The sequence below is a fragment of the Colletotrichum higginsianum genome, chromosome 2 (assembly GCF_001672515.1).
Source record: "Colletotrichum higginsianum IMI 349063 chromosome 2, whole genome shotgun sequence".
Taxonomy (NCBI): Eukaryota; Fungi; Ascomycota; class Sordariomycetes; order Glomerellales; family Glomerellaceae; genus Colletotrichum; species Colletotrichum higginsianum.
The window spans coordinates 102,386-117,789 of record NC_030955.1 but is presented as its reverse complement, the minus strand read 5'-3'; the positions used below and the strand labels follow the sequence as shown (position 1 = coordinate 117,789).

Here is a 15,404-nt window from a genome sequence, read left to right as displayed (position 1 = left end):
AAAAGAAGGGGGGGAGGCCCGTGTAGTTGGTGCTCCCTGTGCACAAATCAGCTCAAGTTTTCTCAAGACCACTGGCTTTGAAAACGCGAGCTGGTGAGTTACAGTATCTCCTAAGTATGTCGGGCAGCAACACCACTTGGGATTTGGGGCGCCGAATTTACAGGGTCATAATGCTTGTCTAGAAGATGCACAGCGCTCCGAAGAGACCCCAAGAGGAACCGTCTTGGCCACTTGCCTTAGCACAACACCCTGGAACATGTGTTTTTGTCTGCGACCTATTAGGTAGCCTTTGGTTGATCACTACCTGCTTCCTTTTACCAATTGGGCCATGGTCATGTTTAGCCACTGTCGCGTAACCTGGTCGGCGGGGTTTGATAGTTTCCAACGGCTGCCGGCGGATTGGATCGGAAAAGCCGGGAAGAGTTCCCCGGGAGATCGAAAGAAAGTAGAGCCCACGCGAGGAGCCAGGAAGTAAAGACTTTTTGTTAACTATTCCTAGACATCCGAAGCCTTCGGATCCAGCAGAAGTAACCCTTGCAAGGGGAAGAATGCGACATTGAAGGTTCAGCGGAATGTGATCCATGACTGCCACGGCGGGCCGTCTGCTAAGATCGTCATTGTTAACAGAGCCCCGCATGTCTACAGGGCAACAACACCAAGTGCCCCAACGGCTAGCACTGTCGGCACTGCCTAAGAGGAGCGCTTGCTGCATGAAAATTAGCAAGGCAATTGATTCTCTTCCCACAGGGGAGGACAAGGTGCTAATATACCATTGAGACGATTCTGTGGCCATAATATTGTCGAGAAATTCGTCATATCTAAGCATGGTATTGTTTGCTGGCAACTCTGTTGAGTCTCATATTTGTTGAGTTTGCCTCATGAGGCGAGTCACAGTAATGCGACCACTTGCACAAAAAGGGCCTGCATAAGCACAGGCTGCTCTACATTCCGCGACTTGAGAACAGAGCTTGTTCCATCTCGACGATTCGCCCTGTATGGAACTCTCCTCCCAATTGCCTCCTGTCAGACACTCAGATATGAGGGGGAAATCCGGGCGCTGGCGAAACATAACGGCGGCTGCAAGGGTAGAGTCTCCTATTCTATTACATCACTCACCTTTCCATGCTGTGCTTTGCCTTAGATAGAATTCTTTTCATCTAACAGTTTCCCTCCCTTTTCTCAAGGGCAAGGTAGATCCCAAACAGATCAGGATGTTCTTCTAAAGAAAGAGGTTTGGAGCAGAATCTTTGAAACTAGCGTCGGCCTACGGTATGCAGTTTTTCATTGTAACATTCCAGTTGTCGGTTTTAGGGAGAGCAATCAAGACAATCAAAAACCTTTAATTACAGTCTCCCCTTCTTCCGCAATTCAGCCCAGTAAAGAATCAAGTTTTTGCACAGCCTGACTATGTTCCAACCAGCGCGTGCTCTGAAAGAGGGACGGTGGCCTCACAGCCCTGTCCTTGGCTCTTTGCAGACTCCTACTCCGGTTTTCCACAGACGAAGATCCCGTCGCATACTCACTACAATTTTAACGATCAGCACCTGCATCGCTCTAGGTTTTTTTGTGCACCAATCAGGGACTCGATCTTTTGGACCGGCGCGGCCAGTATGGGACAGAGCTGCACCTGAGGCTGCTGGATCTAGTTATGTCAAGCTGCGAGCGGTGGATGACAGCGACCAAATGGCCTTGACCGACAATGAAGACGGCGTCTTGCCCGGGGTCTCGTTAACAAAAGACGACAACAATGGCCACTCCGAGAATCCCTCAGCGAAACCCTCAAAGCCCGATGTGCCAACTCTACCCCCTCGGCCATCTTTCGAACTCCATTTCTTGCGCATTCTCGAACTTTTGCCAGATGAGATTCGTCATCAAGAGCTTATTCGACCGGTCGCCAGCACTGGGAAGACACGCATGCGGGAGATGGGCTTGCGTACCCGCGCCTACAAGACCTATTTCACCGCTTGGGAAGCACTTCACCTTGATCATGAGGATGAAACCTACATCCACAACGACATCCCACAATACCTGCGTCAACACCATCCCGGCGGTCTAGGCGGGTTGAGTCTCGCGCAAACCCTTCGCTCCTACGAGGGGTTTCGTGCCTTTATCATCGAGATGGCAGAGCTACTGTTTCCCTGGACGATGCCCTATTTCGGAGATCATATGAGCTTACACGCACATATCAAGAACGGAGGGCGAGGTATCGTGCTGACTGCAGGCAACGGACAGGCGCCGTATCTCTTGACGACCATTTATTCGTTCCGCATGCTGGGCTGCACTCTCCCTATCGAAATCATGTATCTCGGTGACGAGGACCTGGGCCAGGACTACATTGCAGAGCTGGAGGGCTTGGATGGCGTTGTGACGCGGGACATGGCAGTCATGGTTCGTGACAATGGGTGGAAGTTGAAGGGATGGGCGGCCAAGCCATTTGCAATCCTGCTCTCAAGCTTTCGGGAAGTGGTGTTTATTGACGCCGACTCCTTGTTCTTTCGGGACCCCGCCTTGCTATTTGACGACGACGACTACCGGGAGAAGGGTGCGCTCTTCTTCCGGGACAGACTGTTCCTCCCAGAGAAGAAAGCGCCGTTTTTGCAAGCCATCCTACAGAAGCCAATTCCCAAGGCAGCGACCGAGTCAAGGATGTGGACGGGCGAGTCGGGACACCAGCAGGAGAGCGGAGTGATAGTCGTGGACAAGAGTAGGCACTTCATTCCAATGCTCCTGGTTACTAGGATGAATGGACCGGACCGGGATGGGAACAAGGAGGAAGGGAGGATTGGAGTCTATGAGCTGGTTTATGGTAAGCTTTTCAAACTTGCAAGTATCGCGTCGACTTTTCTAACAGCAGTCTAGGCGACAAAGAAACATTCTGGCTCGGCTGGCTCCTCGCGGGCGACGAAGACTACGCTTTTCACCGGGGCGAAGCCGCCATCATGGGTGCCGCTTATCAGTACGGCGACGGTCTCCCGGAGGAGGTCCGTGAGGAGTGTGAGAAACCGGAGATCGACCGCGATGCAAAAAGCTACCCTATGGAGTGCGAAATCGCCGACCGCGATGGCAAGCCGCAAGCCTTGATCTGCGCCTCGCAGTTGTTGCACCTCGACACTGAAGGAAAGCCTCTCTGGCTTAATGGTTGGTTGCTTGAAAACAAGTTCAAAGGCCCCGAGAGCGGCTTTGCCAACTTTGAGAGCTACTTGGTGGAGCCTTCTGACGCAAGTTTTCGCAATCCAGGCAGTTGGAGACTGTACAAGGGCAACAGGTTCTGCATGCTGGGCGATGCAGACAGGAAGTTTGACTTTACCCTCGAGGAGACAACAGCGCTGGACATGATTGTGGAGCGGGCTAAAGAAGTTAACAGGAGGTGGAGGTGACTGGTAAAATCATGGACTGATACTTGTGAATGGTTGCGAAGACATACAAAGCCCTTCCCTTGTAGATAGCAATAAAGCAAGATTCAATATGCTAGTCAGATTAATTCGTCTTAGGTTTCAAACCATTATTAGGAACTCTACATTAGTCTCACGTGTCTGCTAACCTATTTCGATGTAATTTAGGGGTCTACATATCTCACTAATCTCAGTTTGAAACTGACATCTATGTCAACAACAACCTAGGATACAGGTCTTCTGGCTTAGAAACCAAGATTGTCTAGGGTAATCTACATATAGCTAGTGACATTGAAAGAAATAAAGGATCAACCACTACAATGATGTAAAAAAAAGAAATTAGCATGATATAAGAAGCGAACACAGCTAGACAGAGTAGAAGACAAGTAAATTCTGCTCTTAGATCTAGTACTGCTACAAACTTCTTCAAGCTGAAGCATAGTAACATAACTAGCAGCACCGGTTCTCATGTAGTTTACCTTTTACTTCAAGATGCAATATCGGCTTGCGGGTCTTATTTACCTTATGTAGTGCTGTTACAAACATTCTGTAGAATGTAAACCTATGCCTACTTCCTGCTACAAATAAATCATTCCTTTATCCAGCAACCGGCAAACCCCCTCATTGTCTTTGTCGGCTGCTTCCATTTGGCGTCCATAGCATCCATCAGATATTGAGAGCAGTGCTCAGTGTGACCAGGGCTGGCAATAATGGAGTCGATCGCAGTCCGTTGGTCGTAAAAAGCGTAAAATTGGCGTCTCCACATTATTGCGCAGTGATTGACGTGATCCCGAATGGATGTCCAGTAAAAGTCTCTCTCAGACATTTCATCGACTGACAGTCGATGAGTCATGTTTATGTCAGAAAACGCCCCCCAACTGCCGTCCTCTTGATATTCATCGACTGATTCCTTATCGAAACATGGGGCCGGTACCCAGTGATTCAGAAGGATATCGTATTTGCAGCCCTTGGCCCTCGCCTCTTTCGTTGTGGACCCACAGGATATTTCTTTCCTGCCGCTTGTCACATTGAATCGATCTCCAGCCACGTGGATCTCCGGCAGTCCGGATGGCTCTGGAGCCTGTGCCGATGTTGAAGCTGTACGTGGGGGGGTGAATAAAAGAAATAGTAGAATCCAGACTAAAGAAGTGCCGACGAGAACAGATGCGTGGGAAAGAAACGTACTGCGTCGGCTGGCATGGCGTCTAGGTGATGTTGGCTCCTCTGTCGTTGGGTCGTCCGAGTACTTTAAAAAGGGCTGATATTCGGGCGTTGAAGACATACTGGGTGTGATGTTGCATACGGACGCTACGATGGTCGGATGATGGAGCAAAGACTGACGAAGTAAACGTTCGCTGGGAACTCTCAAGTTTTATCCAACGGTCCGAACTATCTTTGCATGGTGTGGTATGGAAGCTTTTTACTGTGATGTTTGTGCGCACAGTCGTCTGTCACAGATCTTGTTTTAAATCAGAGCTTTCCGTGGCTCAGCCCACCACCAGAAGCTGTGGACTGTGTTTCGTCTGAACGTTTGCACCGGCATTTCAGTTTAATGTTTTAGCGAGAAACAGATAGTCATTGGTGGCTTTTCTTTCTCCTCTTAGTGCAGCCCTTGCGATTGGACACTTAGCATTGACCTCTTGGATCGAGAGACCAGCAAAGGCATCGCGGATCCTGACTCCCGAGAACCGTTAGCTTCGATCTTATCAGTCATCAAGGGTGGCGGAATGAACAACGGAGAATGTCACTCTAATATATTAAAAATTGTTTGTGAAGGCTTTGAAGTGGACCCTGCTTTTTTCCTCCTGGCCGATGACCATCGATGAAAGCAGTCCAGAGTTTGGTACCCATTTATAGGTACTCAACACAAATCGCATCGCTATTTATATCCATGACCTCCCCAATAGTAATGTTGTCAGCAGTGCCCGCCATCCACATAATGTGACCCAGAGTCGTTACGTTGCCACCGTCCTCAAAGAACGGTGCAAACGCCTCTACAGGCAAACTCTTTGGCTGGGCCTGCACGAGAAGACCACCAACAGCAACATTCCTTCCACCAATATCAGTGAGGCGGGAAACGTCTTTGCTCTGCCATTGCCACCAAAGACGGTCCAGATTGGTGTGATGCATAAAGAACAGAGGATCAGCAGGGGAGAGAGAGACATCATCCATCTAAAATCATTTTCAGTTTGGTCGGTCTTATACGCGTGGTGAAGGAAGACTTACGGTACCGCCAATAGCATAGTGTCCAGAGGTATGAGGTGTACCACCGAGACAGTTGTTGAAGTCCTCGTAACTGTTAAGAGAGTAACAGGCGTCGACGATTTCTTGAGAAACAAGATCGAATTGTGCTTGTTTCAAGTCATAGGCCAGGCATTTCTCAGCGCCCCGTTCAAGCTGAATGTTTACATCGTATCGAACACCTGTAAACGGGCCGTCGGCAATACATCCATCTTGGTGCGTAAGACCGGTTCCGAAGGAGGCCGCAGGATCTGTTCCCCAGATACTAGCAGCTGTAAGAGGTCCAGCAGCCTGGTCTTCTTGTTCATTCCAGTAACTAAAACTATTAGTGAGCCACTCCATTTTTTGAACTTCCGTCCGAGAGCTGTCAGGAGTTTTACTTACGGGATTGGACCTTTGTAACCACACTCTTGCCGAAGTAGGTTCTCATGAACCGTCATGAACCAACGATGCCACGGGAGGAATGCACCCTGTATAGGAAATCGAAGTTGTTAGCCATAATGCTTTCTAATCACTGTTGTCTTACACCAAAAGAAAGGTGACCTTACAACGCCATGAATGAACTGGACCTGAGCTATTTGGGCGACCTGAAGCTCGTCCCAGCGGGTTCTGGAACCAGCATATTGTGTTTTCGATGGTGCTTGTGCTGGGTCCATCAGGCAAAGTGTTGAGTTGATGTACTCAGCCTTCTCAGCGATGCTCAAAACGTTCCTATCGACGTTTGATTAGCCACATCAATATCAGTAGAAAAGATCTGTCTGTGTCCTACCATGGCTTTCGCTGTGTCGGATTGGTGCAGGCAGCTGAGACGGCCTGAAAACCCCACAGATAGATTGCCACAGCTGTGATAAGCTTAGCCATTGCGGGAACTGTAGCAATGACTTCGATCTGACTGTGAATGATAGAAGGGTCTCTTTGCTAATGAATGTGCTGGGAGGTTGTTCACGAGAGATGGATCTGTGGGAAAGAAGTTCGGAGAGAGTTGGAATGAGGGTGGTCTTTGATGTAGTTCGATACCAATGGGGGTCCTGATAGTTATTGCTCAGCTCCGCTCCCAAAACTGCAATATCTCCATTTCTGTGTACTGCAATAGCTTCCGAAGCAGCCGTTGAAGCTTAGTAACGGATCAAACTCCATCTTCTCATGATCACAGCGCTTCTATGCTTGCCTGGACTTTCTCGGCGACTCCTTGTGCTCTACCAAGCAGCCAATAGATGCTACCTGAACGGAGTATGTCTAAGCAGCCCACAGATAAACTAATCAGCTGTGGAGATATAGGCTCGGGCCGATGCTTCTTTCTAGAAGGTGTTCCTTCTGACCATGGCAATGGCTGTGGATGAGTCCAAGGTCAATATTGTAACCTCGAGGCCACAGAGCGATCTGGGCCTGCCTGCTCCAGGGGAGCTTTACCCACCATTTTCTCAAAGAGAACATCTAGGCCGATGATGCCTTCCAGATAAGCTTACATGCAAACTACGCTAAATATGGGGCAGGGAGTGTGTGGTGACAAATCCTGTATCGTCTTCTGGAAAACTGGGCGGAATTGTGACCTGTCGCATTTAAAGCCAAGAGCCTCCTGCCGATAGCCGAGCCGCGGGAAAGTCTTTTGCCACAGCAGGTATTGCAACCTACACAACTATGCAAACAGCTAGATCTTTGTTATGCAGAGAAGGGGGGGGGGGGGCAGCCTGAATCTCGCGATGGAGAATCCTGTGATTCAAGAAACATGACAGAATTACACAAGCAGTAGAGCCTGCACGGTCGTAATTATCTAACCCCAACATACTGTAAGTCTCATAGTCCGCAGACACTAGCAAAGGGTTCGTCTTAGAAATTACTGTCAAGTAACGAGCAGGATGCTTTTTACCTACACCTGCGTCTTCTATCGGTTTCGAGTCCATTCTCCAAATATTTCATGTAAAACTTTCCATGCATGCTCAATTCTCTCTGGGATATCGACATGAACAATGAATCCTTTTCCCTTGGGCCCATATCCGTGTGTATCGTTTCGTAGACGAGGTATTTCCCCTAAAAGCAGGTCCACGAAACGTTCCATGCCCCACAAGCCCGAGATGAAGCTGTTCCCGGGATGATTGTTGACGTAGGTGAGTTGACTTAGTACATCGATCCCCCCTGAATTTTCAACGAAATCTCCGACCTTCACTTCGGGAGTGAAAGTCGGCCAGTTCATCACACGGGGCATGACGGTACTCCCCTGTTGGTACTCCTTCTCGAACGTCGCAACGGTCCGCCGTGACATTGTCGGGTCCTGGACAACAATGATCGACCGGGGCGTATAAACTCCACACGCTTCCAGCACTCTTCGAGATTCCAGTGCATTGCCACCGCAATTAGTGGATTGGTCCTCAACAACAACCAACAGTCTGTTCGTGTCATCTGGGCAGATCATTGCCCCCTCGGATCCTATCTCTTGGACTTGGATGCCAAACCAACGTTCCGCGATTAACTGCAGGACGCGTGATTCGGCTTTTCCTTGAGCATCTTTGGCGACAGCGTTATACACTTCATGCTTTGCTATTGCGTCGTATAAGAATGGCGTCGAATGCCCGATGCCGCCGCATAAAACTAGCACTGTGTTTCTTCCTTGTCTAGCAGCGTAATGGTCAGCCCACAAACTCAGACTCCATTCTCGGAGAGACCACACTCACAAATCAAGCTTCGTGCTGGACTGGGGAGATACTTTGGAAAGTGCGGAGAAAACACTATCAGCTAACGATAGCACTGAAGACGCGCAGAAGACGATAGCATCGGTAGGGCTAGGCAGGCGCTGCCCTTTTCCAATGTTGCTGTTGGTGTGCGGGAGGGATCGAAAGACGCGATTCAGCTCTTCAACATCTGAAATCTGCTCATGAGCTAGAAATGCCGCCAGCGCGTTAACTGCACTTGCTGCCTCTTCTGCCATTGCGACGCCAAACACTAGTATTGGTGAGGCTTAGATGGTTTCGCCAATCTCATTTGATGCGGAGCGGAGAGAACGTCGAGGTTGATGACGGGAGTTTGCAGTAATGCACTAAGCCGGATTTGGTATATCCGGTATTTCCGACTCGGCCGCGGTTGAAGAGTAATCAAGGAGCTGTCTGTGCCGGGTACGTCCTAGGGGAGCAGAAAGCTGAACGCGTGCGCTTTGAAGCTGGGACAATGTCAAATGTGAAGGAAGCTATTCTTAGGATTAGACGGTTTGTAAGGTTCTTGAACGTTAGAGTGTAAGATACGTGGGCATCGATGTCGCATCCCGCGGCCATCGAAGGAGGCTTAGCTGATCAATAAGCAGCTATCGTATCCCGCCGGCTTTAAGAGGCTTTAAAAAGGGTCCCAAAACAGCATGATGGGGGTAATTACTTCTAGTAACGCCACCTGTGTTACCATCACCGAAGTCTCCGAGCTTGCCGACATTATGGAAAACGACAAGACCGTTGAAATTGTCAAGGTCATCGACGTACCCGTCGCTGAAGTTTGGGCAATCATTGCCGCATTCGGCTCCGAAAAACTTTGGTTTCCCGGAGTCGTTCAGTCCAGTCTGGAGGGGTTCGGGATTGGATCCATCCGGGCTTTGACTTTCGATACTGGCACGGTTGTCCATGAGAAGCTAGAAATTGCAGACCCGAAAACGCACACTATTTCATATCTCATTATGGATGGCGTTCCTAACACGACCAACCCCCGCGGCACATTGCAGTTATCTGCTGTCGGAGACAATCAAACCCGCTTCAGCTGGTCGGGTCAATCGGATTGGACTGAGCCAAGTTTCAAACCCATTCTGGCGGGAACATTAGAGGAGATGTTCACTGGGTGTATCGATGCCATTGAGAAGAAAATTCAAGTCGGTACGATTCAACCATGCTATTTGAAGGATTAAGAAGGAGGGGCTAATCTTTTGAAAGCAAAAACTGCATAAAGCAAATACTGGATGGTTGGTCGCCTGGTGATGCTGGAGAGCACTGAAAAGCACAGGGACAGGAGACGTGCGGAAAATCTGTCTGCAAAGGGGTAGGGACGGTCCCAGTATATGTACTTTGTAGGCGGTGGAGGATTCTCCATTGTGGTTGGATAGAAAAATGTGACACATTATTCTCGGCGTCCGCCCTTCTTGCCCTTCTTGCACGGGCTTCCAGCACCAGGATCTGTGAAAGAACCCAAGTTTAGCGACCGCCTTTTGTCTCACTTGGGTGTTGTTCCCCCCTCGAGCATGCACTTCTACTTTGCCAGCTTCACAGAGCAACTCTACGAGTCAACGACTCGAGGCTGGGCCGTTCATATGCATTGTAAAACAGGAAGAGGTATCATTGAAAAGATATCCTAGTGAATCTAGTAGCTCTTACCTTGGTTGTCTCCAAGGATCTTCTTGAGGCTCTGGTAGGCGTTCTCCAAGAGGTTGATCTCGCCCGGGCTGTTCTGGGTAAAGCGAGCGTTGTACTTCATGATGCTCTTGGCCTTCAGGTATGTGGCGATGTCGATGGGGATGGGTGTTCTAACCACGTTCCACGCAATGGCTTCGGTGCAAGGGGGGGTAGTGAGGGAGCCAGAGTACCTTTTGAAGAGATCAGTTTCAGAGCCACTAATGGGGGGTATGTCCTCGTCCGAACTTACTGGTAGATGATGTTCTTCGAAAGGTGGTCGGCAAGGCTCGCGAAGTCCAAAGGACCAGTCGCGGCATGAGATCCGACCGCGGTGACTTGGTCAATGTTCTTGAAAACAGAAGCCAGAAGAGGGTTGGACGTCTCAGCGACCTCAATGGGGAATCCAACCACGGCGAGGGAAGAGCCTGCATCTTTGGTTAGATTGCTTGTCTAGCATTGCACGATTCTGTCAACTAACCGTTGCCGACTTCAGCTTCCCAGACGAAGTGGACCTCCAGAGGGAAGTGCTCTCCGTTGATGCGATGCTCGCTGGGAGTGTGGAAGTGAAATTGACGCAGGCTGTAGGTCAATCCACCGTTCTCCATGGTGCCATTGGCCCGAACCTCGAGGAAGCCATTCAGGTTCTCAAGCGTGGCGCCGTAGGGGTGCTCCTCCGGGGTAAAGGTGATGGTTGAACCCTGAACCTGCTTGGTGTTGGACTCCTGAACGTTGATGGGAGACTGGTTCTTGCCCACGGCACAGGCGACGTTGTCGGCAGTGAGGGATTGCCAGTTCAGGGGGCCGTTGAGGGCATCGAACCCAAAGGCTCCGTCAGCTCTCTGGAAGAGCTGGTCCCTCTTGTAAAGGTTTGTGCCGTGGTGGCAGAAGGCCGCAGCGGCAGGGACCAGGGAAAAAATGGCGGCAGACTTCATTGTGAAATCAAAGTGTTTAGAGTGAGCGAAGGGTTGTAGGAAAAGGCAAAAGAATGACTGGTGCTTGATGATGAGCTGAGTGTGAACTTCACGATGGGACAACAAAGCGTGGCAGATATGGAGGTAGATATACACCAACCCTAGAGAGTGGGAGACAATCATAATGGGCGGGAAGCTATGACTTTGAGATGCGATATTAATTTCATGGAGTCATGATAGGACATATCTTGGTTGAAAGCAACGTCTTGGCAGGTTTACCTGGTCAAATCCGCTTACTTCTAAGCCCCCTTTGAGAGGTTACCAGACCATCTGTTAGTCGAGTGCTAAGGTACGGAGTATAGGGGAGCAGACCTCTTTGCGACCACGTGCTTGGCAATGATTAATCGTCAACAATGCATGGGGGTGGTAGCCAGCAGGGATAAGAGTCAGGAGCTGATATGGCCAACACATCATCACAAGAACGGATGGGGTTCTCTCCACGGTCGGACGTGAGGCCCGCCGGTCATGGGGAGTCCAGACGCTGTCACTAACGCACCCCGAAAGATTGGCCGAAACAGGTTGTCGCCGGAAAGTCAAATTGGCGAGCGCTTGGCGGCAGGGCGACACCTGTTGCCTGCGGAGGTCAGATTCCCCGCCGCTGGCGAGAACACCACATCCCGCGCTGCTGAGCGGACTTAAAGCCTTGGCCTGGTCAAACGGTGCGGTAGATGACAGTCGAGGGCGGCCAAGAGGAAGCAGAATGAGGGATACCCTCCCTCAGGGCTACTACAATGGACCGACCTTCGGCGCCGGAACTTCTCCCTGTGTGGCTGACTCGCGGTTCCAGTAGCCACAATCTCGTCAATTTCGGTCAAACATCGTCAGGAATAGGCGATCCCCGGCTGGGATGTGCCTTTGGCCGCCTCCTGCCTTCCAAGTAAGGTCGTCTCAACCTGCAGCGTCGAACGTGACGACGCTGCCCATGGCATGGAAGGGGGATGGCAGCAGGAGCAGAGGAAAAAGGGAAAGGAAAGCTTGAGTTCCTGGCAGCCCGTGACAGGTGAGATTTGCGGCGTCATGACACGACGGCGCTGACGCCAAGGATCAGGGGCCAGGGGCTCTAGGGGTGCAATCTACCTGTAAGTACATCGTAGACCCCAATTGGCTGTTTACTTGGTACGTTGTGAGTCGAGAAATTCACCACAGGGTATCCGTTAGGCCTAAGCAATCCGCGTAGGCGCGTCTACAGGTACAGACCGGGCTTTGCGTGGTTGATGCTGGTCAAGATAAAGTTTAGGGCCCAGATGAGCCATGCGCCTGGATTTGACTGTAGCCCCTTTTGATTGGACTAGCAAGACGAAGAAATGACTAGGCCCCTAGGTGAGCCAAGACTGAGGGAGGGTCGCTCGATCATCGAGGCCAGCGTATTTCGGGGGGGGGGGGGGATACGAATACACAGCCCACCAGTGTCTGTATCCATCCGCTCGACTATTCTACTCTCTCTGATTAGTTGTCTCCGAGGTCTAGCAACGGCAGGGGAGGCATTACCTTCTCCCTTGGTCCACCGTGGTGTAAAACTGATTTTCTCCCCTTTTGTGATCATGGTAATTAGCCTAGAACCCCGCATCTGCCGACTTTGGCCCAAGTTCCCCTCATGTTAAATGGTGCCAAGCCCGCGGAGCCCATTCTAACGACAACAGATAATTCGACTTGGCGAAGATATAGGTGCGGCGACTCCTCCGTTGCCCAAGAGAATTCCAAGAGTTTTCCAAGAGACACCAAGGCTCCCCAAGACCTGGGGAGAGGCCCAACTTTCTCCTTCAGGCATGGTGCCACCGATTCTCGAGTGCTTGGAGCGGGCGTACCGACACCTTGGAACAGGAACCCGCCGGCACATCTGACGCTTGACCATTTGCTTGTATTCTTCCTCGGGCTCCGTCCGGTGGCCCGTAGTGGGTTCGGACGGTTGGCTGATCGAGTCGGCAAAAGGGAAGCCAACGTCTCTCGGCACGCCCGCCGCTCATTGGCATCCCTTGCTCTCTGTCGGACTGCGGACTGTCGGTGTCTGCTGGTGCCAGCGCCTTCAGACCACGCTTGAGCTGGCAAAATCTTTGGGAGGGGGGGGGGGGGGCAAGAGCAGGCTTTCCTCTCACCTCACCTCAACTGTACTGTCCATCAACATGGTGCAGTTCCGCTTCAGCGCACCAGGACGGATCACCGATCAGATATACGCTATCGCGGATTCGTCTCATCCTCGTTCATCCCATCTACTCGTGTCATGAGCACGAGGTTCATCCACTGTCCCGTCCCTCACTCCGCGTATCCGCCTCGTGTACGACCAAGCTATGGAAACGGAATGCACAGAGTAATGCAGGCGATTTGCCGAATCCCTTGGTCTTGGCACTCAGGATTTGGGACGGCTGAACGAAGACGAAAGGTGGGCGGGCTGGCTGGCGAAATGCCTCGACTCGGCTATCAAAGGAAAGGGTGGATGGATGGATGGAACATGGGACGGTGTGTGTGTGTGTGTGGGTGGGTGGTGGAAGCGGGTGGACCGACCTGCAGGAGTCCAGAATTTTGAGTTCTTCCAAATTTCCTTTTTTTTCTTTTTTTTTCTTCTTCTTTTTCCTCACCTCCCCATCCCGCTTCTCCCTGCTCCGATCTCCAACCTCCCTCCATTCCACAGTTCACATTCTCCATTTTCTACTCTCCAAAACCGTCCTAGCTTGGCGGACTATCTCACCTCCAAGCCGAGTCCAGGACTCCAAACGCCCACGCCACTGGGCCAACCAAACCCTTGTTTCAGTCAGACAACACTCGCTTCGCCACACCAATCAACCACACCACCATACCATACCCATCGATCGATACCGTCCTCTGCTGTTCCATTTTCGCCTGAGCCATCATCCATGTCGCCCTCCCCCGCCGAAACACTGGATTCGACAGTATCCATTCGACCCCGTCCGACTGTCACTGCTTCGCCCACGACGTCCATTTGGCGGGACCTTCCCGAGAGTGTCTTCCGCCAACATGTCGTGGATTTGGAGAAGCTGACCAATGCTGTGCCTGTCGATGCCCAAGCGTTCCCACCTCCACCCCCTTCGCCTGATGTTCTACCCGCCGACGTTGCCTCAACCGCTGTTGCAAATGGGGAAGCGGGAGCACATGGTAAAGTGCACGCAGATGACGCGACTGGGGGAGCGCGCGACAACTACCGAGACTCTCATGACCATCACATCCATCTTCGTCCCCGCCAGCTGACACTGGCCGACGAACAACGTCTAGCGGACGACATCGCATACCTCGTTGCTGTCGGAGAAGGGGCGCAGTCCGTTGCTGCTACCACCGTTCAGGAAAGTCGAGCTGGCCATCGGGGAAATGGACCGCCGCAAATTGCAGGGCTCAGGGTCGCCATCGCCTCCGTCGACGCCATCGAGCCGGGTTCGCAAGCCTTTCTCCGCTCCCTTTTCCATCTCCTTGTGGCCGTGCCGCCCGCCAAGACACTTCCTGGCCTTCTGGATGCGGTGGTCCGGCATCACCACAACCGTCTCCTGAACCGCCTTCGCTCAGCCAAATGGAAGAAACCCGTATACCTCTCCCGAACCCACAAGAAACCCCTGTATGCCGATTTCGCAAACCTTGTCCATCGCGTCCAATTTCTCTACACCAAAAAAGAAGCAGCCGCGAGGGCGCAGCTCCAAGACCAGCTCTTGGCCATGGCGAACCTGCTGGAAGCTTTTGAGTCCGAGGCGAACGACCATGAGAAGCTTGTCGAGATAGTGCGATCCACCTACGACCTTTGCATTTCGCCCTCCGTCGCAACCTATCTTCAGCGCTTGCAGGCCGGCAGGGCGACAACTCAAATTCTGGCCTGTCTCAAAACGCTACGTCAGCTCGAGAAGATAGCAGCTTATTACCGCATTTGTCAAACCTTGACAAGGCTATCCCAATCTCACCCAACGCTTTTTGGTCGCGTGGAGCTTCTCTTTCTGCCTCCGTTCGAGGCAGTGCCTCTCAGTCCCGCCTTGGCCTACCAACCTTGGGCAAAGTCAACCCACGTGCACGCTGAGATCATCCTGACTATTCATCACGATTTGGAGAAGCCATACGGTCCTTGGCATAAGCCGAGATGCCTCGGCGCATCCAAGTACTTTTGCTATCTCTGCTACCTTTTCATCCGACATCACGGGGCCTACTTTGCAGCCAACACTCACGGGGCTTGCTACGATCAATGGACGATACCGGACCTCGCCGACTACCCCCAGTCGGTCGCCGACCGCTACCGAGACGTACTGCAGGCGATGGACGCCGAGATTTTGCTTCACACACAAGGCGCGGTCTGGAGACCGGAGCCAATGACTAGTCGTGAGAATCTGATAGAAACCGCACGGGAAGAAACTCGTTAACTACCGCCTGCTAAGAGGCACCAGTTTGGTCCGCGGTGACTTGCAAGACTCACCTTGAATACGATACGCACGTTTCCGGGCCATGACTCTGCTGTC

The 15,404-nt window shown here is 51.6% G+C and overlaps 6 protein-coding genes across 6 annotated transcripts; 3 read left to right on the top strand and 3 right to left on the bottom strand.

Moving 5' to 3' along the window:
* Positions 1-1,683: 1,683 nt before the first annotated feature.
* Positions 1,684-3,377, top strand: CH63R_01807 (Alpha-1,3-mannosyltransferase; the record flags this gene model as incomplete). The annotated part of the gene is made up of 2 exons (XM_018296782.1): positions 1,684-2,806; positions 2,860-3,377. The coding sequence occupies 2 exons, from the start codon at positions 1,684-1,686 to the stop codon at positions 3,375-3,377; spliced, it is 1,641 nt and encodes a 546-aa protein (XP_018161598.1).
* A 1,866-nt stretch (positions 3,378-5,243) lies between these two features.
* Positions 5,244-6,494, bottom strand: CH63R_01806 (Amino acid transporter; the record flags this gene model as incomplete). The annotated part of the gene is made up of 5 exons (XM_018296781.1): positions 5,244-5,564; positions 5,619-5,949; positions 6,018-6,103; positions 6,182-6,344; positions 6,403-6,494. The coding sequence occupies 5 exons, from the start codon at positions 6,492-6,494 to the stop codon at positions 5,244-5,246; spliced, it is 993 nt and encodes a 330-aa protein (XP_018161597.1).
* A 1,021-nt stretch (positions 6,495-7,515) lies between these two features.
* CH63R_01805 (Duf218 domain protein) lies at positions 7,516-8,556 on the bottom strand (the record flags this gene model as incomplete). Its single annotated transcript, XM_018296780.1, has 2 exons — positions 7,516-8,242; positions 8,303-8,556. The coding sequence occupies 2 exons, from the start codon at positions 8,554-8,556 to the stop codon at positions 7,516-7,518; spliced, it is 981 nt and encodes a 326-aa protein (XP_018161596.1).
* Positions 8,557-8,976: 420 nt separating this feature from the next.
* Positions 8,977-9,510, top strand: CH63R_01804 (Bet V I allergen; the record flags this gene model as incomplete). Its single annotated transcript, XM_018296779.1, has 1 exon — positions 8,977-9,510. The coding sequence occupies one exon, from the start codon at positions 8,977-8,979 to the stop codon at positions 9,508-9,510; it is 534 nt and encodes a 177-aa protein (XP_018161595.1).
* A 449-nt stretch (positions 9,511-9,959) lies between these two features.
* Positions 9,960-11,085, bottom strand: CH63R_01803 (Carbonic anhydrase; the record flags this gene model as incomplete). The annotated part of the gene is made up of 3 exons (XM_018296778.1): positions 9,960-10,182; positions 10,242-10,416; positions 10,470-11,085. 3 exons carry the CDS (start codon positions 11,083-11,085, stop codon positions 9,960-9,962), a joined length of 1,014 nt encoding a protein of 337 aa, XP_018161594.1.
* Positions 11,086-13,811: 2,726 nt separating this feature from the next.
* On the top strand, positions 13,812-15,308 carry CH63R_01802 (uncharacterized protein; the record flags this gene model as incomplete). The annotated part of the gene is made up of 1 exon (XM_018296777.1): positions 13,812-15,308. One exon carries the CDS (start codon positions 13,812-13,814, stop codon positions 15,306-15,308), a length of 1,497 nt encoding a protein of 498 aa, XP_018161593.1.
* Between the last annotated feature and the right edge of the window lie 96 nt (positions 15,309-15,404).